This window comes from Thunnus maccoyii, chromosome 4 (assembly GCF_910596095.1).
Source record: "Thunnus maccoyii chromosome 4, fThuMac1.1, whole genome shotgun sequence".
In the NCBI taxonomy this organism is placed as follows: domain Eukaryota; kingdom Metazoa; phylum Chordata; class Actinopteri; order Scombriformes; family Scombridae; genus Thunnus; species Thunnus maccoyii.
In genome coordinates this window covers 10,083,387-10,109,866 of record NC_056536.1, presented here as the reverse complement: position 1 = coordinate 10,109,866, position 26,480 = coordinate 10,083,387, and the positions used below count along the sequence as shown (strand labels likewise).

The 26,480-nt window shown below is 39.8% G+C and overlaps 1 protein-coding gene across 3 annotated transcripts in view; it reads left to right on the top strand.

Moving 5' to 3' along the window:
• The window catches only part of nphp4 (nephronophthisis 4), a 168,604-nt gene that overhangs the window by 65,171 nt on the left and 76,953 nt on the right, over positions 1 to 26,480 (top strand). For 2 of the 3 annotated variants that reach the window (XM_042408717.1, XM_042408715.1), the window contains exons 8-11: positions 1,308 to 1,443; positions 21,353 to 21,571; positions 22,147 to 22,288; positions 26,371 to 26,423. In XM_042408717.1, the coding sequence (XP_042264651.1) occupies positions 1,308 to 1,443; positions 21,353 to 21,571; positions 22,147 to 22,288; positions 26,371 to 26,423 (550 nt within the window). The remainder of the gene's footprint in view (positions 1 to 1,307; positions 1,444 to 21,352; positions 21,572 to 22,146; positions 22,289 to 26,370; positions 26,424 to 26,480) is intronic. The other variant, XM_042408716.1, reaches the window with a different exon arrangement.

Here is a 26,480-nt window from a genome sequence, read left to right as displayed (position 1 = left end):
AGTAGAGTTTCAGAGTGATATAGTGGAGAAAAGTTTGAGATGTTGGTGTGCTCTTTGCAGCTGTAATGTAATGAGCATGTAAACATGCTGGTAGTTCCCATTTTCTTATTGTAAAACCAGTCCAGTGCTCAAATGTGTCTTGCCTTAATGATGTCCACTGTGAGGGGTTTGAAGAAATGTGTTTTTGCTGACAGAACTGTCTGCAAAATACTTAATTGGTTGAAAGCATAATGGTGTGCACACACGCTGTCAGTGGCCATTTATGGCAGAAGCCACTGCGTACACTGGATGTGTTTTATGATATTCTTCCACGCCTTTCTGTCAGTGTAAGAAAGGTGTGCACGGTAAGAAAGGTCAGTATGATTAGGTGGGCTATTTTGTACAGTTTTATAAATGATGCTTCTGGTTATGAGTAAAAGAAACAATCAGCCTTTAAAGACAATCTCTGTACATACACTTAGTGTCAACTGTTGACACTGTACGTCAGACACTAGCTGATGTGGTACTTATGTGGATGATTATATTGGGTGTCTCACAAGCATGAGCATGTGTGCACAAACATGCAAATGTATAATCAACACAATCACACACTAACCAACAATCTGTACTCAGTTACTGTATTATATGAATAAAAAAAAATCGTCATCATCATCCAAATAATTCCTAACATTACATGTTCTGCACTTTTATGTATTCTTTGAAGAAGAAAATGTAAAAGCTGTTTAGTACAATAACACCAGTGCAGGCAGTAATTATGACGTTTGTCTTTTTTTGGGCGCTGCCAGTGAAAGCTGACAGTCTGTCTTGCTTGTGCTTCTTTGCCTGGTGCTTCCAGACAGCACAGAAAGAGAGAAGAAATGAAAAAAAAAAACAAAAAAAACTGAAGTGCTCGCCTGCTCCATTCTCCAGAGAGTCCATGAAGCGGAAAAAGAAGAGGCGCTCGCCCCACCTCGTGACATGCCAGCGCTCCACAGTCTATGGTGTATGCAAACTGTGAATGACGAATACCAAGAGTGCTGTTCCACTGCTCACACAGGAGGCTGGTGCTTGCCAGGGAACATTTAGCAAACAAGTGTTAATCCTCCAACACATTGGTTTATTTTCCTTCAATAAAAAATCAAACTGTATTAAAAGAAATAAATGGACTCTTTACATTTTAGTGACGTATTGTCCTTAAACGATCGCTTTAAGTCACACAAATAATGTTTATGTCCCCCCTCATAGCTTTTTTCTTGCATCTGTTTCTCTTAACACATCCTGCATTCCTTCACTATGTGTGTGTGTGTGTCTCTTTTCTCTCTCCTCAGCTCGGCAACATCATCCCTCCCTCAGATGCTGGCTCTTCGCAGCAACCTGGAGATCCGGTTGACCAATCATCAGGCTTTAGCAGTTATCTTCCAGCTGGAGTATGTCTTCTCTGCTCCAATTGGCCGAGAAACTATGGTAAGAAAAACGCATATGGAATACACTAAATCCTGAACTGCAACCTAACATTAAAGCTGCAGTCAGACTGAAATCATCCTGGCGAAATTTACTCTTGTGGTGCGGCCAAAAGCAGGGGGGAGAGGAAATAGCGTGGGTAGGTTTGTAAATATAAACTGCAGGAGCTAGCTTCTCTGCTGCTTATATTATTTTTGATGTGCAGTAATAAAACATGATTTTGCGACTCAAAGTTCAATCAGATTGTGCAAAGCGAAAGAGGGGGGTCAGTTCGCAACTGGAAGCAAATGTGTCTGCCACTGTTCCACATAATAATGAATGGGAAATGAAATATGGTCTGACTGCACCATTAATCCTAAAACCAAGTCCTAGCACAAAATCAACCTTTTGATTAAGTGAAGACTAACCAGAATTACCCTTTTTTTGGAAAATCTATCACTCTGAAGCTCTAAAAATCAAACAGATCCTCACAATGATGGATGAAGAAAAACACCCCACTGTCCTCTCTTCATCCTAAGTTTGTTCTCTCACCACCTCTCTCTTGTCCTTGAAGTATCGCTCCATCCAATTCTTGGCATTGTCTCCCAGAGGAAATTACTGAAGACATCCTTGGCCTTGAGCCCTCTGTGAAGTGTGTCCAAATATTTGGTCATGTGGAGGTTAATGTATTCCTAAATTTCAGATTGACTGAGACAATTCCCAACCTCACTGTTTGCACAGAAATCTGTGGTTTCAGTGACTGATTTTACTTCTTTTGAAAAAATAAACTTCCAGTGAAAAGATGTGAAGTCACAGAGAGGTTTGTCTTGTTTTCTTAACTGACTGGAGTCTCAGCCCATTGCTCTCAGCTGTGGCAGTGGACGCTGTTTGTGCCGTTCCACCTCCACACTGCCTCCTGTCTTTGTTACAGTGAGTAACAAAGTTGCCATGACTATTAAACTCAAACTCCAGGCTTCTGAAAGTTGCCCGGCTGATGGGTGACAGCAGCCTATTGGCATTACTCTGCTGTACAGCCATTGCTGAAATGTAGCTTGAGGATTGACTTTAAGTTACATTTTCTCTGTTGAATTTATCAAATTTACATTCCAGAGGTAGCCAGTAACCTAATTTCTTTACACTGAGGCATTCTGTATTTATGATTTAATGGTCTTTCAGTGGCTTCTCAAAAGCTTTTGCAATCATGCTGCTGTGATTGAAAATTGAAATGCTAAGTGTATTAAATTTCAACATTAAACAGTCCACAGCTTTAGTCCATATAATATTGGAAATTAGTGAAATCCTAATTTGAAGTCCCGTCATATCTTACATGAAACACATAGAGCAGTAGCTGGCACCTGTTTCAGACCGACACAGGCAACACATCCCCAGGGAATGGAAGTAATTTCCAAATTCAAGCCGCATCACTTAACAACCGCTCATGGCATGGAAAACCACAGAAAGACTGTGGTAATTATATGTGTGGGTGAGCCTTCAACATTTAATGCATGCCAAGGCTGAGCTCGCATTGTGTTACCGCGTGTTGTCCCTTATACAAGCAAGGGTCACAAGATCACCAATTAAAAGCAACAGAAAAACAACTAGCCACTCGGTCTTCGAAGCGCCACGGTACATTTGCATTTATTTATTAATTTCACCAGTCTTGCCTCTGTAACCACTTGACAGCCAAACAGTCTGTTGTAAATGGACAGTATTTTCAACCATGGATGAGTGATTATTCTGTGGACTTGTTGACACATAGTGGATATTGTTTCCACAGAAGAGCTTGTTCCCGAGCATGAAACATATCACATCTTAAGTGAGGGGTAGTGCACCATCTTTTTGGCAGTTTTTCTATGAAACTCCTGCTTTACTGTTCAGTCTTTTATGAAGGGAAACAAATTCTGATGTTACCATACTGCAAGCTCTTTCCTGGGATTTCATAACCTGAATAATCCTCAAATACTGTAATTTTTACAACCTATAACTAGACAGTTACTTGTAACTATATTCAATTATTCAAATTGCCTCCAATGTTTTTGCCAGCTGTCCCCTACACACCCACTGTCGTTTCTTGAGTCCTCACTGGGGATGTGTTCATTTTGCTCAAATGCTTGAAATTTCTATGTTTTTATGACAGTTTGCGACTTTGAGACTAGAAAATAGAAAAAAGACAGAAAAAAGAAAACACTTGATGATTCCCATGAACCTCAGCTGCTGACAATATTTTTTTCAGGTACTTGTTCATAAACCAAAGTATTGGACAAATTGAAATTTTGACCTAATAAAAGACAGAAGAAATAAATGTATGATGAATGTGGAGAGAAATGTCAGCATGCATGGAGCTCTTCCCCTCAGTCTTTGTGGAAAGCAGCTGTGGCTGTGGGCTTTTTGGACAACACAGACCACCCTTATTCAACCCAATGAAAGGAACTTGATCGACAGTTGGTCTGTGACCTTGCATCAGACCATATCTCAAGTACTTATGGCCAGGTGTCAATGAAATTCACTGTGGATGTTCATGTTCCACAGAGGATGAAGCCTAATGTTTTTGATGTCCCACTGATCTTTCCTATTGTGCCGCCACTGGGCCAAAGTTTCCTCTTGTAAATGTAACACCCGATCCATGTAGCTGTATAATTATTTACTGTTTAAAAGGTATTGTAGTACTATGGGTGGGGCCCTGGGTACTTTTACTGTAGCTGGCTGTGCTAACCTGTGTAACAGAAATTAAATGAGTAGCTTTTAAACTTTTTTATTGATTTATGAATTACAAATATATGACAGTGCATCCACTTAGCAGGAATATATGAGTCACTCATTTTAAATGCCAGTAAGAATTATGTTTTAATTATTATTCCCTTTTAAAGCTCTTAATTACACCTTAATGAAATGTAAATATGACACACACACACACACACACAGTACTTTAAATGCAAACAATGCATTAAGTTAAATGAAAAACAAATATTTAAACTACTTATAAAAATAAAAAACAGGTGCAAAAATAGTGCACCAGAACACTTAAATATGTTTCCCTTTTGAATTCAAACCTTTCTCAAAAGTTTTAATTTACAGTCAATTTTTGTTGATCTGTTCTTTTAAATTCAGCTCTGACTCTCACTCTCTTACACACACACACACACACACACACACTCACTCTGCAACCAAAACAAATTAGTGTCCCTCAAACCAAAAACTAAACAACGCAGGCCTGAGTCGATGCTTGGCAGTGTAGTGACCTAAAACAAATGGCTGCTTCACTTGCTAGTGCAAGCTACCAAATGAAATAACACAGGCATCGGTTAGTTATTACTCACAAATACCTGAGTTGCCATCTGAAACATGGGTGAAGAATGAGGAACTGGGAGATGCATGACGAGGGGAACGATGAGCGGAATTACAGGCTGGCTGGCGGCGACAGTGCAGACGAAGTGATAACTGAGCGGGAGACCTCTGTTCTTGTATAGAGACAAAGGAGTGTTTCCTGTCTTCTCTGTATATCTGGCAGTTTTCTCAGTCACTATACTCATCCCAAAGCTCCTGTACTTCTCATGCCGAGTTTGTTTGAGCTTTAAATTAGCTGACAACATGAACGCAAACTAGCAAACACACAGTAACATTAACTGCTACTAGATTTAAATATGTGCTAATATTGCTAGCGCGCTAACATGCTAATCATGATTAGCATCTCACTTTAACACACTACATCTTAATGAAGCAGTACAAAAAACACACTCACAGAGGTATTTACCCTCTGCAGGTTGCAATATATCCATTACCTGTTGGTAAATCATCTCACTAGCCTGTGGCTTCACCCTACGGGTCGCCTTTACATCCTGCCCCTCTACCTGACTGGGCTGATAAGTTGGTAACAACCAATACACTCAACAAAATGTCTAGATGGACAACCTTATGTTCTCTGGGATTAGGTTGTGAGCTAATCACGCTACTCTTATGCACAAGTAGGTCTAACTGCGGACTCACAGTACTCAACACGACACATTCACTTGGTTAGGGTTAGGGCAAGAATGTCGGGTGTGGGGTTGGGGGGGTCATGTAAGTCTGCAAGACTGCAATTGGACCCTTCCTGTACAGAAACAAACTATTTGAATTTCATTGAACTTTATTAACACAATGACAAAGATTTGTTTATCTGCCTACAGCAAATATTTCATTCACTATGAATTTTATTAAATACTCTAATCAACTGGTTTTAATGTAATACTTCATCTCTATTTGTTTACATATTTATTTGTCTAAAATGAAATATTTTTTAGACTGGGCAACACACACAGAAAATATCTACCACTAACTGTCAGATTGTCATGAAATGGTGAGTGCATTCATGCTAAACCAGGGAAGAAGTCTTTCATTTTGGACACTTCATGAAGTGTCCTGTTGTACCAACCAGCCCAATCCATCATATCTCTTAATCTAACAGGCAAATTGCCATAAAATGTATTGTGAACATGCTCCCGATGTGATAAAGTTTCTTGCCTTTATTGAAAAAAGTTTGCAAGTTGAGAAATTCTAATAAGCCTGATAGAACCATCAAATGAATGTCTGTCTACATCACCCCAGAATAGCTTAGTAAAAACTGTTGTGTGGGTGAAAAAAAAAAGAGATCTCCTACCACACTCTACTTAACCACCTTCGCTTTCTCTGGCATGAATGTTTGATGAGGTGAGAGATATTTAGCAGGTGGAGCGTCATTTCTGTCTTTGTGTGGGAGTGGAGTGTGCGTGTGTGCTGATGTGTGCATATGTTGTTTGTGAGTGTTAATCCAGAGCCTGATGTGTGTCTTGGGTGTTGACTAATAAGGGTTTGATAAGAGCTACCTCCTGGAAGACAGCAGCAGCCACGACACCCTAAATCTCACCCAGCCACCCACTGCATCTTGCAAAAGGCCCCCGTATTGTCATCCGACAGCTAAACCTTTAGTCTCTGCGTCTTTGGCTACCAGGGAGTGTGTGATGGGACAGCACGCATGTCCCTGTACTGTGTCATAGCTGTCAGACATGTGATGCTTTTGAGGTGTTATAGCTGTGTTGAGCTGAGGTGTGCCTTCAGGGCAGGCAGCTGTACATTGTCAACAGCACTTCACACTGCTCGACACCACTTGTGATTCACAAAGGTTCATGTCTGATTGCCGCCGCAGCGTTTTCTAAGACTTTTCAGGCTCTTGTAGAACTGATACTTAAACCTGCAAAACTCAGACACGTTGCTTTAAACTGAATTTTTACCACCACGCTTGACTTAGTGCAGTTTAATTGCAGTTATATTCTTGGAAAGACACCAGAGGCTTTGGCCTTTGACCTTGGTGTATATTCTGAGGCCATTCAGCCAAACATGTCTATACTTGGAATATAGCTATTGACAGCAGTGTCTGTATATTCTTGCCTTGTTTTATACGGCTGGATTATTATGAGGAATTATTGCATTTAAGATTAGATAAGACTTTATTGATTCCAGGTGGGGAAATTGTTTTACAGCAGCACAAAAAGAGCAGATAAAGCTCCAGATAGGATACAGCAGAATAAACGAAAAAATAAGTAGAACTACATCATGAATCAAAATAACAAAGATATATACAGATACAACAAACAGAGGAAAAAAAATAAAGTGACATGATGTATACAGACAAGTAATGTGTCATTTTTATAAAATATAATAACATAATGAAGTATATTTCTCTTCACAATGAAATAAAATTATTCATTATGATTATTATTAAATATGAAACCAGAAAAGGCAACATTTTCTGAAGAAATTTACTTTTTTATTTTCAATTTCTTCATTGTTTAGTGTTTAAAATGACTGTGCATACCTGTAAAAGCAGAAGTTGAAGATATTAAAGAATATTAAGTTTTACCTGAACTTGAACCACTGAAAGAAGTTGAAGTGGGAGTTGAAACAGAATTACAAAGTTTTTGCACTGAGTGAAGTTCAAGCACTGAAAGAAACTGAAATGCAAGCAATGAAAGGTAGTAAAAAGGAATATAAATATAGTTTTTACACATATGATATGTAATAAATGTGTAATAGATTAAATAAAATGTACAGTTAATTTAAATGTATGATATAGTACAGAATTATTGGATAATAGTATACAGTCATATAGGAATTAATAATAATGTATAAAATGACATTTAAATATGTAATGGAGCAGAATGTATTGTGTTATTTTGCAGAAGAATTCTTGGATTCAATAATAAAAATGTTAATTATAATAATAACAATGATAATAATAATAATAAAATATGACTTTTATGTGCAGTCTCATGGCACTGGGCACAAACACACCTTTCTGCTCTCATTTTAAGTCCTGGATAATGTTTTCTATCTTTCCTCAACTTGCTCTGCCTCTGACTGTACACTTCGCCACTAGATGGTGCTGTGTAGTGCAACTTGTGAGAACGTCCTCTGCTACAGGGGCTGTGCTCGATGGGTGGAGAAGCAGAAGCATGCAGTCTGCCCTACTGTTGTTTTTTCCTCTGATTAAATAGAATTATGTCTTTTGATGTATTCTGAGGGGGCTAAGGTGGGTTAAAAGAGTAAAACTATTTTGTTGAAATCCCTTCACTCTCAAAACATTACCGCTGCAATCCAGAGGCAATCACTCGGTGCTCTGAGTCTGCCTACATCTCTCATCCTTCCTGTGTTGAAAAGCCAGTCTGCTTCTCTCTGTGAGACAAAGAACGAGGATGGCCTCCTTTTACAAAATTGCATTGCCCTCATTGCCTTTGGTTATGAAGAAAGAAAATCGTGCAGTGTCGTCATTTGTCCTGTTTGGTATTTTTTGATTTCAGCTATGATGGCTTGCTCTCTCTGACTTGTCTCTCTGTGTCACATACTGTCTGTCTCTTACAGCCTTTGAGCAGACTTCTTTCATGCTCCTTAGCTGCAGTCAGAGGGATGGAGATAACAATTTAAATGAAGGAGGCTGGGGAGAGGAGAGGAACTTGCCTGATAGACCGTTCTCAAAGGGTGTCTGGGGTTGACGAACTTCAAATAATCAACTTTTCTGGCAGTCAAGTACATCATGTCCACTTCCTGTCTGTTCCTTTCTCCTTCTTGCTTTCTTTTGCTATTTCACTTTTTCATTTTCTGTCCCCTTCCTCATCAAGGGCTCCGTAGTATAACCCACCATCCCTCTCGGTGCTTATGCCTCGATTAGTTCTTCTGTGCTCGCTCCAGCCACATGTTTCCTCTTCACTCTGCTGCCTATGGAAGAAGAAACCCGGAGAATCTGTGGAAGAACAAGAAAGGCAGGGTGAAAGTATGTTCGAGAGTTACAATTAATTGCTCCGCGCGCTGCTACGCTCAGTAATTATGACACCCCAAAATATTAAGATGATGGTAGCATTAATTCCCTGCATCTCATACTATATTATTACTATAATTGCCCATTTATGTTCTGTATTAATGTGGTATGAAACATGGTATTAAATGGATATGATAATATAATATTACGGTTTGATCTATAAACAAATAGATAATGTAGACAGAGTTCAGACTGAAATCAGCCCTGTGTTAAAACAGTGTAAGGGGCTGGGTTGGTGTGGCGTTTTGCTTCAGGTACATATGAGACTTGAAATCAGAAGTTCTAGGAATAAATCTGATGAAAGAATGTGTCTGAATATTTCTGTCTTTGTGTGTTTAAACGTAAACCCACATAGAGCCCTGTTCTCCTGCTGGCGCAAAGCCGGCACTAAAGGTCAAATGCTGTCTTAAGATGTAATTTTCCTCAGGCGCAAGTCTATTTTTTTGCATCTGCGCCTGTTTTCCAGTAACCAAACAAACATGTTTGCACCAAGGTGGGAGGAGAGGAGCAGCTGAGGTTGTGGTTATGCAGATGAAGCGACGCACCGCAGTTTTGGTGCTCATTTTGGCATGAAATTGCGTGTGTGTTAAAACCTGCTCAGACCACCTTTTATTGCAGATGCAGGGTAATCTGCATGGCTTGATACCATAGCAGCAGGGTTCCTACAGGTGCTGGAAATCCTTGAAAATGAATTGAATTTTAATGTGGTATATATGAGACAGCTTGAAATTGTAATTGCATTACTGTCATAGTAAATCGCTGGGTCGGAGACACATTTTGAAACTTGAAACTTTGTTTTGTTTTCCTTGTAATTTGTTTCTCTTCTGTAGAATGCTCTTACTAAACATAATTTTAGTTGTTTATAGCACAATAACATCTGATTTAATGGTTAGGTGCTAGAAAAGCTTGAAAATGCTTGAAAAGTGCCTTAAAATGATTTAAGAAAAGGTGTAGGAACCCTGTAGAAGGTAAATGAGAAAACTAAGTGACCAAACTCTATAAATACTTGACTTTCAGTTCTGAATTCTAATGTGTCCCTGACCACAGACCAACAATACTCTCTTTCATACAATTCACAAGAGCATTTCATAAGAGCTTATACTTCCTTCGCTCCTCTTTCAGCTTGAAAAGCGTGGAAAAAATGGTATCCATCAAAGCTCATCATGCATTCAGTTACGTATCCACTTAAAAGCGTAAGTTGACGTCTTCCACAGCACATAATTTACTTGCTGTTAGAATACTGGGGTCACTGACAACTGACGCGAAGAGGCGACGGCTCTCCTAATTGTGGTCTGTCATCACCAATTTAGTCCTGCCGTAACTTCATCTGAGACATCTCTGCCCAGCTTCCTGCTCACCGATCGCCTCCTCTCCTCAACCACTTTGGCACTGCTTGTCAATTGAGCCATGTAATACAGTCGCATGCGGCCTAATGCAAGACAATGGGGCTTATTGTTGTCTGCCTTCTTCCGCTGACAAGCACTAGTTCATTGCTAATGGAGGGGCCAGTCCAGGGGAAAACGAGGCAGGAGACGCTGCTGCCCTGCGCGCCTTTGTCCTTTTGCCAGGAAACAATTTGTCGGGAGGCGTGACAGCTGCAGTCATCCAAAACACTGACACAGGGAATGAGTGACTGCTCGTAGGTCACAGCCTCAGGAGGGCGGAAGCAAAGCAGATACAGTAGATGGATAGACTGAGGTGGAGGAGGGACATGTAGAGAAGAGATACTGTGTTTCATCCTCTCACTAACCACCATTACACTTCTGAGAGTCTGTCAGACGTGAATCACATACTCAGTAATTAATTGGCAACTCTCCCGAGCCGTTACACGACAGCAAACTTGTGTCGCTGAAAAAGGATGTTGATACATGTCATGTACTGAAATGGGTTCTCCGTTTGAGTAACTGGGCCAGCGCACAACCAGTAATGAATGTGTCACCCGCATCATATTTTCATGTTGTGTCACCTCTGACCCTGACTGGGCTCGGTGGCTGGCACAGTCGATTAGTGACCGTCTGAGGAAGCGTAACCATTAATGCCTGACCTTTAAACATACTCACTGTTTCGCCCTTTACTGAGCTCTTATCTGGATATATGCAGAAGCAGGACTGGATTTGGCAGCACTCCCACTTCTCAAGGCAACATTCCAGCTCAAAGGAAACATGGTCATCTGTGAGCAGCAATGTCGGAGATGGTGGTTGTCATCTACAGAACACACTGGGCAGCATTCAGAAATATTGTCTTGCAATATTTTCAGTCTGTGGTTTGATTTAAAACTACAAACTCAAAGCATCTGTCAGCTGTCAGTGCAGCGACAGGAAATGATTTCCAAATAACTGAGACTGATGAAAGCTGTGGATCCAGAAACATTGCCCTTTCACATATGCTGAAGTGTGACTGGACGGAGAGTTGAGAATGTTCTGCTACAGATATCAGGCATCAAAATAGACCATGCCATTTTGATAACATAATGAAAATGATGAAAATTAACTCTAATGGAATATTTTCCTACTGGCAGTTGTGTTTTATTTGTTATTTCATAGCCTAGAACGCTCCAAAAACCATCATTACCCACATAAACTGTATTTTGGAAATGAAATATTGCTGGATCCTACCAGTGTTTCTAATTTGTGCATGCACATAAGTTAATGAGTAGTGGATGAGCTTCTTCGTTTCCTGTTCTGTAAATTTCCAAACAGTAGCTGGGGCCTTTCCAATGTTTCCTACAACTACAGTCTTTATTCCTAATCTTACTTGTTTTAAAAGTATATTTCATCACATTTAAGTCAAAGGTGTTCCTATATATCTGCTCCCATTTTAATTTGCCGGAAGATAACGAACACTTCCATAGCACCAATCCCGTCAGTGCAACAGCATCATGTCATAATCGCCATACTTTTCTCATTTACAAGTTAATTCCAATCACTTCTACTTTGTTTTTTTTAATTAGACGTTAATCTACTGTAAGTGAAGCTCAGCACTTTCTACACAGATGTTTCACAGTAAAACTCTTCCAGCAGCTCAAAGGGGAATAATAATCCCTTTCTTCCCTTGAAGGTTTTTAATATGAAAGATCCACAGGAAGTGGCAAGTTTCACTGACGGCTTAACTGTGATAAAGATAAAAATAATAAAGTACCTGTGGTTAGAATTAGTGAAAATCTTATTGTTGTTAAAAGATGAAACTCAAATAAGGACTGGTGAGTTATACATGACTCTGTTACTGCAGTTCATTATTCACTCATGTTCGGCCCACAACTTGAGACAAATGAAGTTCCATCTTGACTTTGTGACCTCAGAACAGGTGAAGTCACTCTGTTTAATACGTTAATTAGAACACTTGGTTTGATTTTCTGCAGTACCCCAAAATATAAAAGATACAACTACATTAGGAGAAAATAATAAATACTAAGTTCCTCTCTCAGTAAATAGTAATAAGTGACTCCTTTAGTTGTATATTAAAGATGCTACTGTAAATATTACATTTACTACATACAGTACATATTGTTGACCGGAGGCTTTGTAATTGGGGTTCAGATTCATTGTTTGGTGTCAGACGAGCTTTCCATTAGCTGAGATATACAACAGTTGTCACTCTCTTGATTATCTATTTATTCCTTGCTCTGTCTCAGATGTCACTGCCAGGGGACGGAAGATAAACAGTGTGTGGAGCAGGAAGCAGTGACATGGCTAGCGGCTGGGTTGATTAAAGGTGTTGGTGTACAGCTTCTCCTCTGTGCCACAGAGACTCTTGTTTAGATTTTAATTGGCTCACCGACGACAGGTACATGTTGTATAGATTGTTGTGTGTTTTTCTTGTGGCTTCCCTTAAGTGGCTGTTTGCGTTTGTTGATGCGTGTAGTTTGTGTGTGTGCGTGCGCATTTGCATGATTATTGTGGGGCCCCTGTAGGCTTTAATGATGTTTGCTGAAAGAAAAGCATCTTGTGAGTCTTGCTCTCCCCAATCACATGCTCATTAAAATGCCTTCTTTACAATGACACCCTCCCCTGAACTCATGAACACTTCCCTTCGTCTTAGTTTCCTTGACGACTTTACATCACCTGATGTGCAAACAGAGTCCTCCCACTGCTGTGGACCTCATCCTCAAAGAAACCAGTTATATTTTTGTTTGGTTCCGATCTGAAATGCCAAACAAATGTTAATTAAATGTTAATCAAACATCTTATGCTCAGTAATGTCATCAGGATTTGGAAGTCATATATTTAGATGATTTGCGTCTTATATTCTGGAAGTCATTCCCCCCCTGAGGCCCTTTTTTCCTTTCTTACCATGAGAGAAGTTGAGGATAAGTCAAGGGAGGCTACATGCCGCAGAGACAATATTTCGTCCGCCTAATTAAAATGAATGTCAGCTCTCCCCCCACTGAGAAGTGCATCAATCTCCCCCTGCGATAGGCCCAGAGTGAGTCTTACCCTGTCAGTGCCTGCCAGCAGTGCCATCCTTCTCCAGACGAATGCATCGGCCTGGCAGCCAGACAGGCAGTGGCGATGATGTTTGCACATCTAATGGTTGCCATGTGGATGGCCAACTCAGACCAAGGCCCTGTTCCTGCCATAGAGGAGCTTCAGCCCAGACTTGAATGATTTTCATTAAAAGCAGCATAAAGTGTATAAAGTGGTGAGTGGCATTTTGATGCCATTTGAGGCTCAAGCTGCTGTAGAAAATTCTGTTCTGTTTGTCAGTCCACTGTCCCACATACAGAAGAAGTGCAGGTGGTACGCCTTTTGGTAATGCTTTCTTCATGCTTTTTCTCATGCTTTACTGTTAGAAACTAAACAAAGGCATTTGACAAAAAAACATTTGTGCATTTGTTTTCCTGCCTGTGCCCAAACTCATTAGAGTTTTGTCATTTACTTGTTTGTAACACAGAAGTCATTTCTGCCCTCCAGCATCCACTTTATCCCAGGAAAATGATGTGATTTTAACAGTTTCATTTAGACCCTCAAGGCAATATACCTGAACATCAAGTTTAGGTTATAGTGTTCCCCGACAAGGTATTTATAGTATGTTAAACTGGTTGGACCAAACGTGCTATGGTGTATAGCTGCTGCTTACTGTATTTGCAAAGTGTCAAGTCAGATTTCTTGTGTAGACCAGATAAGTACCTGCAGGCTCCACGTTTGACAGAGCTTTGATGTTCTGTAAAATGTACTCGTGCATCAAAGATGAAAATATCATCACAAGATTAATTTTAGACTACATGGATAAGATGTCATGTTGACAGTTGCTGTCATGTTGTCATGTTGTTGCTGCGCAACTCTCATGTGGACATAATGTCAGTTACTTTCAGTGAAGTTATTGGGCAGTCACTTGTCATCTTTTGCATTATCATTATCTTCAGCTTATTTAAATTTTCATCTGAGGAGGTATATATATGATCTGCCTCTCAGAGGACTGATAATCGTCTCAGCTAGTTCATATTACTGTTCTCAGTTAAATATATCCATTGAAATGAAAATTATTTTAAATGAGGACGCTGCTGATGCTGTTTCCCTGCACCAGACTTTAATAAGGTGCATGTCTAAAGGTGAATCTGTCATCTAGTTTGTGGTAGCACAGCTCCACATTCTTCCAATCAGCTTTCTATACACAGAACAAGGCTAACAAGGCTTCGACAGTGTAACCATGCTAGTCACTCTGTGAAGCTGTAATGCTCCTTAAAAAGAAACCAAATCATAAGGTTAATAAATGTTGAAGTCTTAAGTTTGCTTTTGAACCTAGTGGCTGCTCATGTTTAGCAGATATTGCTTTACCACATTCAACTGAGATCCTTAAAACCACACTGCTAACCTGGATAAAAACTTTCATCCTGAGCAGTTATTTGGTCTTTCTTAAAAAGAAGTAAAACATTGTTTCAATAATTTTCTACAATTAAATAAATTAACGACAGGGACAGAGACTAAATTATTTATTTTGCAGTTTAACCATCACAGCTGTGTACGTCTCCTGTCTGTATTCTCAGTTTTTTTCCGAATCACAGCATCCAACTGCTGATCAAAAATGCGCACATTCACAGTAAATTGGCCCAAGCAGTGAACATGCCTTTCATGAACATCTCCTTGAACTTTTGCAGTCATCGAAGGCAAGATCTGAGACGTATTTGGCCTTGGTGAGCTGAATAGAGCACAGTAGCCTGCTGGGTTCATTTGGACTACTTGTGCAGATGGATGAAAATGTGAGTGGTTTAGTGCTCTTAAGTTAATGATCTCGGTGCATGTTCCCTCACTTCCTCCAGGGCTTCTCATTGTGGAGAATAAGTAGCAGGAGCTGTGGGCCGGTGCCTGTCACAGGGTCTTGGCTGAAATAATGACTTGAACAGCCCAACAGACTGCGGTAATAGTAATAACTGTCAGACTCCGTCTCCCATCAATGCTCACATCCCCCTAATTTAGGATTAATTCCTGCTGTAGTCTAGAAAGCCCTGAGTCGCTGAATGCTTTGCTATTTTCTCTCAGCTTCTCCAAAACTATGTTCCTACAAACTGCGTTATCTTTGCTTATCACAAACTTGTCTGTTTTTATATGAGGACTAAACAAGTAAAGCAATAGCAGCTCTGAATTGGTCAATGTTTCTAAAGTTAGTGGGTTTTTTTTTTTTACTTTAACATAAAAAGAAGCCTTTCATACTTATTTTTTCAGCAATTACTGCAAGTAGTGGTGAATTGGACTGGTTCTGTCTCTGTGTCCAGTTCCTCCAGCCCGCTGGAAAATGGGGTTTCAGCTGTCTTTGATGTTCAAAACTCGCCGTCTGTCACCTCTGGATTTTTTTTTCTCCTTTCCTCTGTGTCCCCCAAAAATTTGATGATTACTTTTCTTGCTCCAGGTTACAGACATGAGATCTTTATTTCCAGCCCGTAGTATGTTTGCAACAGACTCTTTTTTTTTTTATTTGTCTAGAGATGCTGGAACATTATATTTTACACTTCTAAACAAGGTTGATGGATTCTTCCCTTAGAAAATGCTTTGCCTGTTGGAGCAATTATGTTTGCAGTGACATCGCCTGTTATTGTTTTCAGTGCAACTTTATGAAAAAGTTTGCTGCTTCCTTGTTTTTGCCTTAGGCTGATGTTTCTATTTTTCCTCCCAAGTGCACTATTGAAACGAGTGCGTGGTTGCTCTCCGAGTGAAAGTTAATGACTCTTATTTTAAATACAGCCTTTAACAATCAAATCAACAGTGTAATCACACTTTGGGGAAATTGGCTATTGATCATTCTGCCTTGTCCAACATAATGATCAGCACCATAGTTGGTTCTAAAAGCAACTTCTAATTCAGATGGCAAATTACCTGATTAATTCAAATGTTTCTTGCCCAAAACAGCGCGAGAGCAAAAAGTCATACTTTATTTCCACTGAAATATAATGTCATTGATTTGATGTCTCTCTGCTGTCACCACCAGGCTTTGCCATTGATTAAGACTCACTGAGTTACTGTGGTGCTCAGTGAGTCGATGTGTCTGACCCTCCAGGCAACTTCCTACTCACTGGAGGCCTTCAACACATACGTACATCAGCTAACTACCTCCTACAGTACTGTTTCCTTCCCACAATGCCATTACACCGCCTACACCCGTGTGTTGATGTAACATTGATCTCCGCTTGTCATATAATGAAGGAACTGCTTATTGTAGTTCTTAAGCCCTTGTATGCCTCAGAACATTGAGGACTGTTTGTGTACAAGGATTACATGCATAATGTGAATTTTCTTCCTGGCTTTGAATGAAACTATTATCCCCGTTTGTTTACTCAAACCGCAACTAAGGAGTCTCTTTGAGATTCCTTCAATCCTATTGTTTACCACCCCAAGCTTTCATCGCTTTATGCAGTTCATATGTAGATCACACCGTTCCGAAGCACTTTAAAAGCCACTGCAATGAAATCTTGATAGTGATTCACGGTTAAGCTACTAGCTTTGCGTCTCAAAGGGAATTCTTATTTGTTGGTGTTCCTGTTTTGGTGCCATTGTCGGATCGTACTGTAGAATTCCAGTTGTATGGGTTTTGAGAGATCCTCCATTTTGACCATTAAGAACTTGTCACTTGTTTGATCCCAGTCATGGATGTTCATGTAACATGTGCTTGGAAGATATGTGGTTTTAGTGAAACATGTTAATTTTCGATGGTGTTTGGCTCGCAGCTTTTTCTTTTCCTTTTCATCCTTGCTCGCAGTTATTCATTGCAATTTTGAACATGAAGTCATTCTCAGTTTCCTATGATTGGAAGACTGAAAGTGTGTGATAAGTGTGGGACAGATAAAAGCTTTTTGCAAGACTGTAGGCGTCCCTATAGAGAAGGCCCCTGATTGGTCCTTTGTCTCTCTCATTCTGTCAGAGCTCAGCCGGCATTTCTGCTCCTGAATCATTCCCGCGCCCAAATATATTCATTGAATAATACAAGAAGAGTGTTCGGTCATGTGCTAGACACTCATTTTGCTCTTTCCCTCGTGTTCTGTGGGAGCAACGACATGTTAGAGACACAGAGTGCTTGGGGAAAAAGAAAGAGACACATTAGATAAATTGCTCTACCATTTTCCATTTTTACTGGCTACTCCCTTTGCCATAAAATTATCCTTCTCTAGTTGGATCATTTTTACAAAATCATCACTTTGAAAATAGACTTGTTTGATTGAATGTTTTATATAAAGCATCTTATTAATTCAACCCCATGAGATGGAAAAACAGGCAATGCCTCAAGGGAGAATATACTGCTATCTGTTTTATGGCTGCCATATATTTCTGGAGTTATAATTCAAAGAAATGGCTGTTAATGTCTGTGCTACTTGGGGGTAAAATTATTGTCTGAAACAAAGTCCCTCTCAAGAGGAATGGAATATTGATCTGCATGTGGGTTCATTTGAAATGTGAAAGTCTTGGAGAGGTCTTCTTAGATATACATAATAGACATTTAATGACCAGATACTGTCCTGCTTGGTTCCCTCTGCTAATGTATCAGACACTGACAACAATGATACTCTGTATATGACTAATCAACACCAACTTGGAGAATTGAGAAATTGCTAGTTATGTAAAAATAATGTCTGTGGAAATGGCGACGATGCACCTTTAGCAGCAGCAGATCAGAAAATAATCATTTGAGTCATTAACAATATGAACGCTTCTGGATGTGGCTATTTTGGAATTCAGTGAGAAGGAAGCTGTTTTGTTGTTTAGTTTGGAGGACTTGTTTGGATTTTTTGGGGTCTTACCAGTCATTTGGTGTCTGGATCCCGACAGCCATCACTAGAGGCCAAGCTATACTGCCATTCATATCACACAAATCTACAACTTTATGTTGTGAACTACTCTGACAAACAAAATATTAACTTAAGGTTCACTTACTAGCTTAGCTCTTTTGGAGATGATCGAGTTGTCATCACATGACCCAAGTGTGGATCTTTGGCCACAGGTCTCTTGTTCAGAGTCCTTGTTGTTTCACCAATATAGTCTTCCCCACAGTTGTTGCATATAATGTCATATACCACTACAGTTTTCCTCTCTGGGGAACTACTACTACAGCACTGCTGGTAAACTATATATCACTAAGAGCTGTCCAGTTTATATGAGCATATGGAGCTTTGGTGGCCACGGGAGATAAAATAAATGTGTCAATAACAAAAGAAGTGTGTTGTTTCAATCTTGTATACTCCTTGTGGAGCTAACTGGAAATCTGTTTTCGTCCATTGAATTACTGATATTAGTCGGCCTGGTGAAGACAGTTTGTCTGGCCACTGTCTCTTCAGCTGCTCAGCTGTGCTGCCAAAAGAACAGCTGGATCTGAGGACAATGACAGCTGTAACAGAATTTGGAGTTTCTGGTGTGAATTTGGGAGAAACAGGCACTCTGCTTTCACCTCTTGGATGGCAGTATTGCTGCTGCTGTGTCATACCTGGACAGACCATAGAGGACTACATCTCAAGACCATATCTAGTAGTATACAAACCTGAATCAGGACCAGAATTTAAAGAATTATATGCTGAATATCATTATTTGTTTCCACTTGTGATGTCAAATCAATGAGCAAATTAGATTGCTTTGATCAAACACTGCCATTAAGTAAGGAAGTCATGCTTTAACAGCACTTAAAGAGCACTGTAGGCAGTTCCTGTTTTCCATAATACCACCCGACGGGCGCCGTATGACATTTAGAATAAAGATGATACTTATATGAATGATGACCTATAGTATTGGATTATGATTTTACATGTAAGAAATGCACTCGGGGGAATTGTATGCATTGAGTGAACCATTATATGCTCCACTTTGTCTTGAAATGATGTGGAGTAGCAGGCTCCTTGTGTATTCTGTACTGTCCTACCTATGATTGATTACGCTCGTCTGTGGCTGACCAGTTTATTAATCGATTCAGCAAAACCCCGGAGTTCCCTGTAGATGATTTAAAGCAAAAGGCTTTTTTTTTTTTTTTACTTTTCCTGGTTTGCCTGATGTAGAGGTGCAATGGGACATACTGTAAATCATGTTCAAACACAACAAAGCTCCTAAACTGCATGTGTGACCTAGTTGTTTGGCTCCTACTGTATTGACTGTATAGAAATGTCAGCTGTAGTCACCCACTGCAGTACAGCATTTAAAAGCTTCATTATAAAATTCACTGCTTTTTTTCTATATTAGTTAATGTGGGAATTGCTGTAAATAATTATTTATAAGTTTGCGCAGTAGTAATATATCATTTATTTGTACTTTAACATTACCTGTAACAATGTATGAACCTAGAAACACAATAACTACTATTTTACTGTCAAATTGTAGCTGCATGGCACCAACTGTGCTTCAATATGACAGGGATGGTATGAGGAAAAAATGTACTGTATCCTTTGAATATTAAACACTCACTCCCTGTAGACTTGAAAGGTGGCTCTGACAAGTAGTTTGCTCCTTCGTGAAACTGTTACAGTGAATTCCAATGGAGGCCCAAAGTCATGGCACAAAAAAGAAGAAGAAAAAGTCAAATATCCATATCAAACCCACCCTGCAGCAAAATTCACCTTTCTACTGGTGAGCCATATGTTCATTATGTTCTATACATTAGCATCTTTAGACTCTCTTATGGTATGGAGCCTGGAGTGTGCCACTGACCGCACACATGCCAGCCGTCCAATTAGAGCTCCTGCTGCAATTTTCTCGGCTGGACATCATTTAATTCTTGCACACTGCATTCATGTCACTGGATTAATACGGGGTTCTTTAAATCAAAGCACTCATATAATATAAACATACCAGTAAGTACAGGTATGTGCATCAGTGTGTGTATATACTACTGTATGTGTGCATGTATAGTCATAAATACTGTGAATTTTATATTTTGAGTATACTTGAATTTTGTGGTAATATTTGAAATAATGGATTCTTGGCTTCAGACAGAAGTAGACAAAAACAAGCCTCTCATTTTTAGTTTTATTGGCTGGAATCATTCAATTTATTTATTTAAAGTGCAGAATCACTATGCAGCATGGTCCCAATACACTTTACAGTTAAAAATGACAACTGTCGTTGACAGATTTTTTCAGCTGTAGATAGAGGAAGTCCAGGAGTTGGTTCAAACCTCCAGCTGACTGTAATACTAACTTAGTGCTTTGTAATGATGCAAATAAGGCTGGAGCTAAAAAGTCAACATATTCACCATTTATGTGTTATTGTTAGCTTTTTCAAACAATATGTTTTCCTTTTCTTAACTTTTATATGAGAAAAGGATTTGAAGATGAGAACAAACTAATGACACTGACAAAGGCATCTTGGCTAAACTCCCCAAACCCAATACTGAGCAGGACAGAGCTGCTAACATTACCCTAAACTCTGATACTGTAGCATCCAGGGCCAGTTATACCTGCACGTGTCCAGTCCATCCTGAATGGAGTGTTTTTCTAAATTAACCTGTAACCCCACATAATAAAGTAAGCAGCTTATGTTAGAGCAGACAAAGACACTAATTCCATACAGTTTTGCTCTTATATTTCTGGTTTTGGAAAAGTGATTTAAAAAAAAAAACAACCCTCCAATGCTGCATGTGTATAAATCCAAAGCTTGACAGGCCTGCTGTGCCTAGTTACAGTTGCTAGAGTATGATTGGACAGTTGCTGTTAGGGGGTGGGGTTTAGCGGCCCTTTCATTGTAGGATGGTGTATGACAGGCAGATGTAGATGGAATAACAAAAAGTTTACTTTTATAGCCTCATTAGAATTCATTTTGTGATTTAGAAAATTTAATAAGTTTTCAGTTTTATTATCTTGTTACATTATTACAAATAAACTGTAAAAGTATACCTAATTATTCCAGCAGCAGCATGCTACAGTCGCCATGGTCGCATGGTAACATCAAATTCAGACAAAACTGTTTGTTTTCATTATTAATGTAAATATTTGTAAATCTGTAAATATTTGACTAACATATAAGGGATTGTATCGCAGGAATTGCAGGCCAGGATCTGAAAGCTGAAAATAAGTACACTTTAAAGTAAAACTATTCTCTGTGCCGTTATGAAAAGGTTAATCAAGGTTGTTTCCATTTATATATAAACAATAATAACCACGTCAGTGTCTGAACATCCTCTATTCTTGTGTCCTTTTTCATCACACAGCTGTCTGCTACCTCCACACCCCGAGCGGCCTTCTTGCAGTGCCTTCGTTGGGGGATTTGGTGCCCCTTCCAGGATTCGGCTGACTGGAAGGGGGAAGAGATACAGCTTGTTCTGCAAGGAGGTGCAAAGCCAAACCCTCACGGAGTCATGGTCTACAGCACAGAAACGTCTGCCAAAACTCTGAGCCCTGTGCCACTCTCAGCTCCAGGAGCAGCTCAGGTAACACAATAGCACAGAGGAAAGTCTTTGCAAAAGAACAAAATGTAAAGAGTCTGTTGAAAGGTGTTAAAACAAAGTGCTGTTTTCAGCATCTTGTGCCTCAATGTGTTTAGCTGGCTCAACTCAGATTGTTTCCCTGAAGGCAAAAACTTTCACATTATCTAAATTGTTTTTTGGCATTATGTGGTGCATTAAGATATTTGATTGATAAGTTGTCTTTGTTACCAGGCCCTCGAGTGAAATTCAGGTTAATCAGAGAAAATCATCTGTACAAGGTCAGATGACATCATCCTTTAAAGCTCTGCGCAGTGGAACATCACAGTTTAGAGCACACTTATAGATAAATAATTGTCTGCAAGTTACATCTTTTTTTTAGTGAGAGTATCAAAATGTCTTAAAGGGTGCAAAAGTTCTTCACACTGCTCCGGTATTTGGAAGTCACCACACATATCTCCTTCTCCTGTCTACTGTCCCATTCATTCCAGTTGTGCCCTTCCCCTACAGAATCTAAACTATTCATTCTCCAACAGTTTCTTGTGTCACTGAAATATCTGAAACTTTCTCCTCCTCTCAAGGAGGTCTCGGAGGCGAAAGATATGATAATGTTTCGGCTGTCATCCAGTCTGGAAAGGAAGGCATCAAGCCCGAAGGCTTCTCTGAGGACAAAGCAGGAGGATGTCTCATGTCAGAGAAGATCACCTTCATCACCCTCAAAGGGTAAATATCATGTAATCCGTAATGGCTTTTTAAGCACATGTGAATTAATTACTTAGAAAGGAATAGCCTTGCAAACTAATATGAAGAGTTTTTCTCTCAAGAAGGAAATGAGAGGCTCTTAACAGCTCACGTCAATGTCACATTGAAGCGGCTTTAAAAGGACCCAAATGTTTGTTTCCAATACGACAAAAGTGTATTTATTGGACCAGAAAGTGTGTGGTACGTTTCTACAAATTGTTTTGTGGCGGGTGCACCTCAAGTGTGCAGTAACACCCAGGTGTAATCAGCCAAAGTTCTAAGCAACAAGCATCAAATTAGCCTGTCCTCTGCCTATAATGCAGCCCCCAACTCTGCAGTGTTATCTCAGTGGCACCACCTGCTCTCTGCATGATTAACACGCTCCATGAATGGGGTCTGAGGGGAATAAAAGGATAAACTCAAAGTGCTAGGAGAAGATTTTGGCTGTCCATTAGAGCCTCTTGATCTTGAACAAGCCTTACATTGTGTCCTCATGCAAACGTCTGCTCTGGTTCTTACTAAAATGTGCATTTAAAGGTAAGTACTATTACAAATGTTTTTCATATTTTTAGTATTTTAGGTGAAAAAAAAACAGTAGGCAGTGTTCAGACTGACATTAGCTTTGCATGAAAAAACACAGCCCTCTCATTTATTTGAATGGGGGCAGTGCATTGATGAAGTGGGGGTGCTGATGCAGGGGCTCCTGCAAAAAAATTGAACCTGGTTCATCCACAAGTGCACATTCCACATTGTAAGTTTTACAAACTGCAATACTGTGTTTTGGCGTCTGATAAGCTTTTAAATGCATCAATCCATAGTTGCAACTGGACTCCTTGGATCATATTTCATTATCTTGCATTGATTTAACGTAGGGCTGATTGCAGCCTTAGAGATCTGGGAACTGAGCAACATCAATAGAAGTGGGCTGGCTTATAGTGATCACGCTGTTGCTTACCAGTCAGTCATCACGCAAGTTCACATTCAAATCAGTCTTTTTCAATCCAAAATTGAACTACAGTGGGGTTTTGGACACTGTGTTTATTTAACATCTGTCTACATAGAAACTCTTGGTTACTGTTGTTGTAATCTCACATAAACAGGCTAATGTCCCGTCAACTTCACAAAATCTTGTTCAGTTGTTTGGGATAAATAAACCTCAGGAATCAAGATTCAGGTTCTCTATTTTACTCATGCAGCTACTGTAACTTCACATTCCTGCTTTGTGAGACAGGTCCCATTCTCCTTAAGCTGTGTGTTGAAATATGGCAGGCCTCAACTTTTTAACCAACTTTTGCTCAAAAATGTCTCCAGTGCTCCATAAATGTGATGCGATGGAGGTCTGGCTACACAGGATTAGTGTTGTTGTGTGCTGGAAAATCAGCACGTCTTAAAATAACTTCTCTGAATGAATTACATGACTCCCAGTGACAATGACATAATGTTATCCCATATCAGTGAGATTATTGTATCAGAACAGCTTCAGCGTGCATTTAAAAAACATTTTATTAGCCTCACACGTCAGCAACTTGTGTCAACCTAACCATGCATGCAACTGGCTGCTCCTTGCTTGGTGTGAGTGCAGTTTTCTTTTTCAAATTTTCAGGAGGGTTATTAGTGTACGCTGCAGAATTTCTCTTAACAGAAGCTTCATTACTCCGGCGTTCCCAATCAAGCATGACTGTTCAATAATCAGCACATCCCAATAATTAAACAACAGTAAAAATCTAAAATTCAGCCAGCAAAAAACAAGCTATAGTTATGTTTACACCATCTAGTGGCCGTAGTAATGCACTCCAGAGAGATCCATAGGACTGTAAGATGCCACTCTCCAAAACTATAACAAATCACTGTTAAAAAATAATTGTTACAACGCTGTGGTTAAGGTCTGGTTAGGTTTAGGGAAAGATGATTTGGGTTAAAATGATCACTTGAAACATGGTTAGTACTTCCTTAAAGTTAGGCAGCCTTCGTCGTCATGGCAACAGTAAACACCATGATGTTAGTGTTTTTTAAAACATGTCCTGACTCGCTGTTGGAAACATGACACTCGCGGTTGGAAATGGGAAGCGAATAGTGGTCTCCAGCAGCAAAGTCCACCTCTTGCCATCTACCTCCTCCTAATAAGATAAAATCAGCCGTCCATATACTTCCGAAAATAACTCCTGAACCCCGAGTCCCGAAGAGGCCTCCTACTGAAACAAAATTCTGATTAAATATTCAACATCCCACACTCTGCCAAAGATAAATGATGTGCCACTGTCTGTATCTCTTATTGAAACCCAAACAGCTTATTTGCTCAGTGTCTGTCAGTGAATTGATTAAAAGTGTAGTAAACACTACACGAAGCTATTCAATCCCAGTGACAGCAAAAAGAACTTGAGTGGACCCCGGCTGTATACTCGATGATTTCCCCCCTAATGATGCTGTTAACTTATCTTGGGAGAGAAGAATAGCGTTGATCAGGGCCTACTTCATGGGTATGTAGTGAGGGCTTTTGGCAAAGTCTATTAATGACATTTTAATCAGTGCTCAAGTGTTCTCAGAGGATCGCCCAAGAAGCCTGAATGATTTGGGCTAGTGTTCAGAGAATGATATCATGGATCTCTGTCATTCTTTGATTTCAGCACCTTAATCATCCTTGACTTTGTTTTTCCAAGAGTGAGTGTGTGTTGGGGGGGAGGGGTGCTGCTTTCCATTGCAGATAGCTTATTTAGACACATTTAAAATTCATGACTACTATGAAATATGTAATTTGTGTCTTTGATGCATTCATATTTATTATTACGGAAAGAGCCTGCTGTGATTCAAAACCTTTGAGTCAGTCATTTGTTAGAAAGAGACGAGACATTTCGCCAATCCCGTGTTCTCGGAATGAAGCTCTTAAGTTATTCATGATGGACATCGACATGACTTCCAGTTAAAGGGGTGGAAGTCCATTCATTTTCATAAATCTATAATTTAGCTACAGAATCCATCACTATCTGCATCTAGTGATAAGCTGAGAGGAGGGAAATATGGAGAAGATCTTGCTTTTTTGATGCAGATGCTCATTGATGAGTTTTAATGATACATCATCTTTACATATTCATATGTATTCTTCCTCAATCCCAGGCGTCTTGTGCACGTATAGCTACTCGTATCTGCTTCTCGTACATCTGCTAGTTTGCTCAGCTGTCAAGAAGGCCTCATTGATCGTGAATAAACAGCCAATTGCACATCAGTTCAGCTAATGAGGTGAAACACATTTTCCACCGGCTAGAGACGTAAAACGTTGAGAAAACGGAAAGTCCTAAAAACAAAATCGCTGCCAGGGGGGGAATGCCAGAGCACATTTGTGACAGAGAGCCAGCCAGTCCTTGCACCGTGTCCACTCTGTGTGCATGTAGTCTGAGCAGATGGGAGCTACAGTAAGACACCCCAGGCAAATGAAGCAATTTCCAAAAGGCCAGTCAAGCCCAGCACAGAGAGTGAGAAAGAGTGGGAGAGGAGGACAAAGAGATGCCTTTCATTTTAGTATTACCATGGCTACCAACCAGAAACCTCAGGAAGCATTGTTAGACTTTAAACTCAGTGTGACATCTAAATCCAACTCTGCCTCCTGATCTGTGTGAAATTGGATAGATTTGCTACTGATTGTAAATAGTTTTGGTGTCCCAGTGCTCAGCTCACTTATTTACTTTTCTTAAGTTATTCAGTACACATTGTTACTGTATATTCTTAATACCTTAGGATGTCACCTGACTGCAAATCCAGGCGACAAGAAAGCAACCGCAGAGATGACATTTTAATGTCAACTTCCATTTCCTTCCCATAAGCTAATATCACATTAAATGTCTAACCACGCTATGAAATGTACAGTGCTGCCAGGTATACAGAGCATAGGGAAGATATTTCAGTGTTGTTAATTGAGCTTGTTAAACACTGAACTGGAGTTTGTTTGTTCATGGTCAACCAGAACAATACATAAAATGGGATTTAACACTTACACTTAAAGTTTATAGTTAACTATGGGGAAGGAAAGTCAGATTCTTCACCTTATTTTTGTCTTGCTTTTGTTTTTCCAGGTCAGAAATACATTCCACCAGCTTCTCCTCCAGAGTCACCTCAAGGCCCCGGGGTAAGACACCTTGTCATCTACTCAACTGTACAGGTGGCTAAACCCTAAGACCCGATA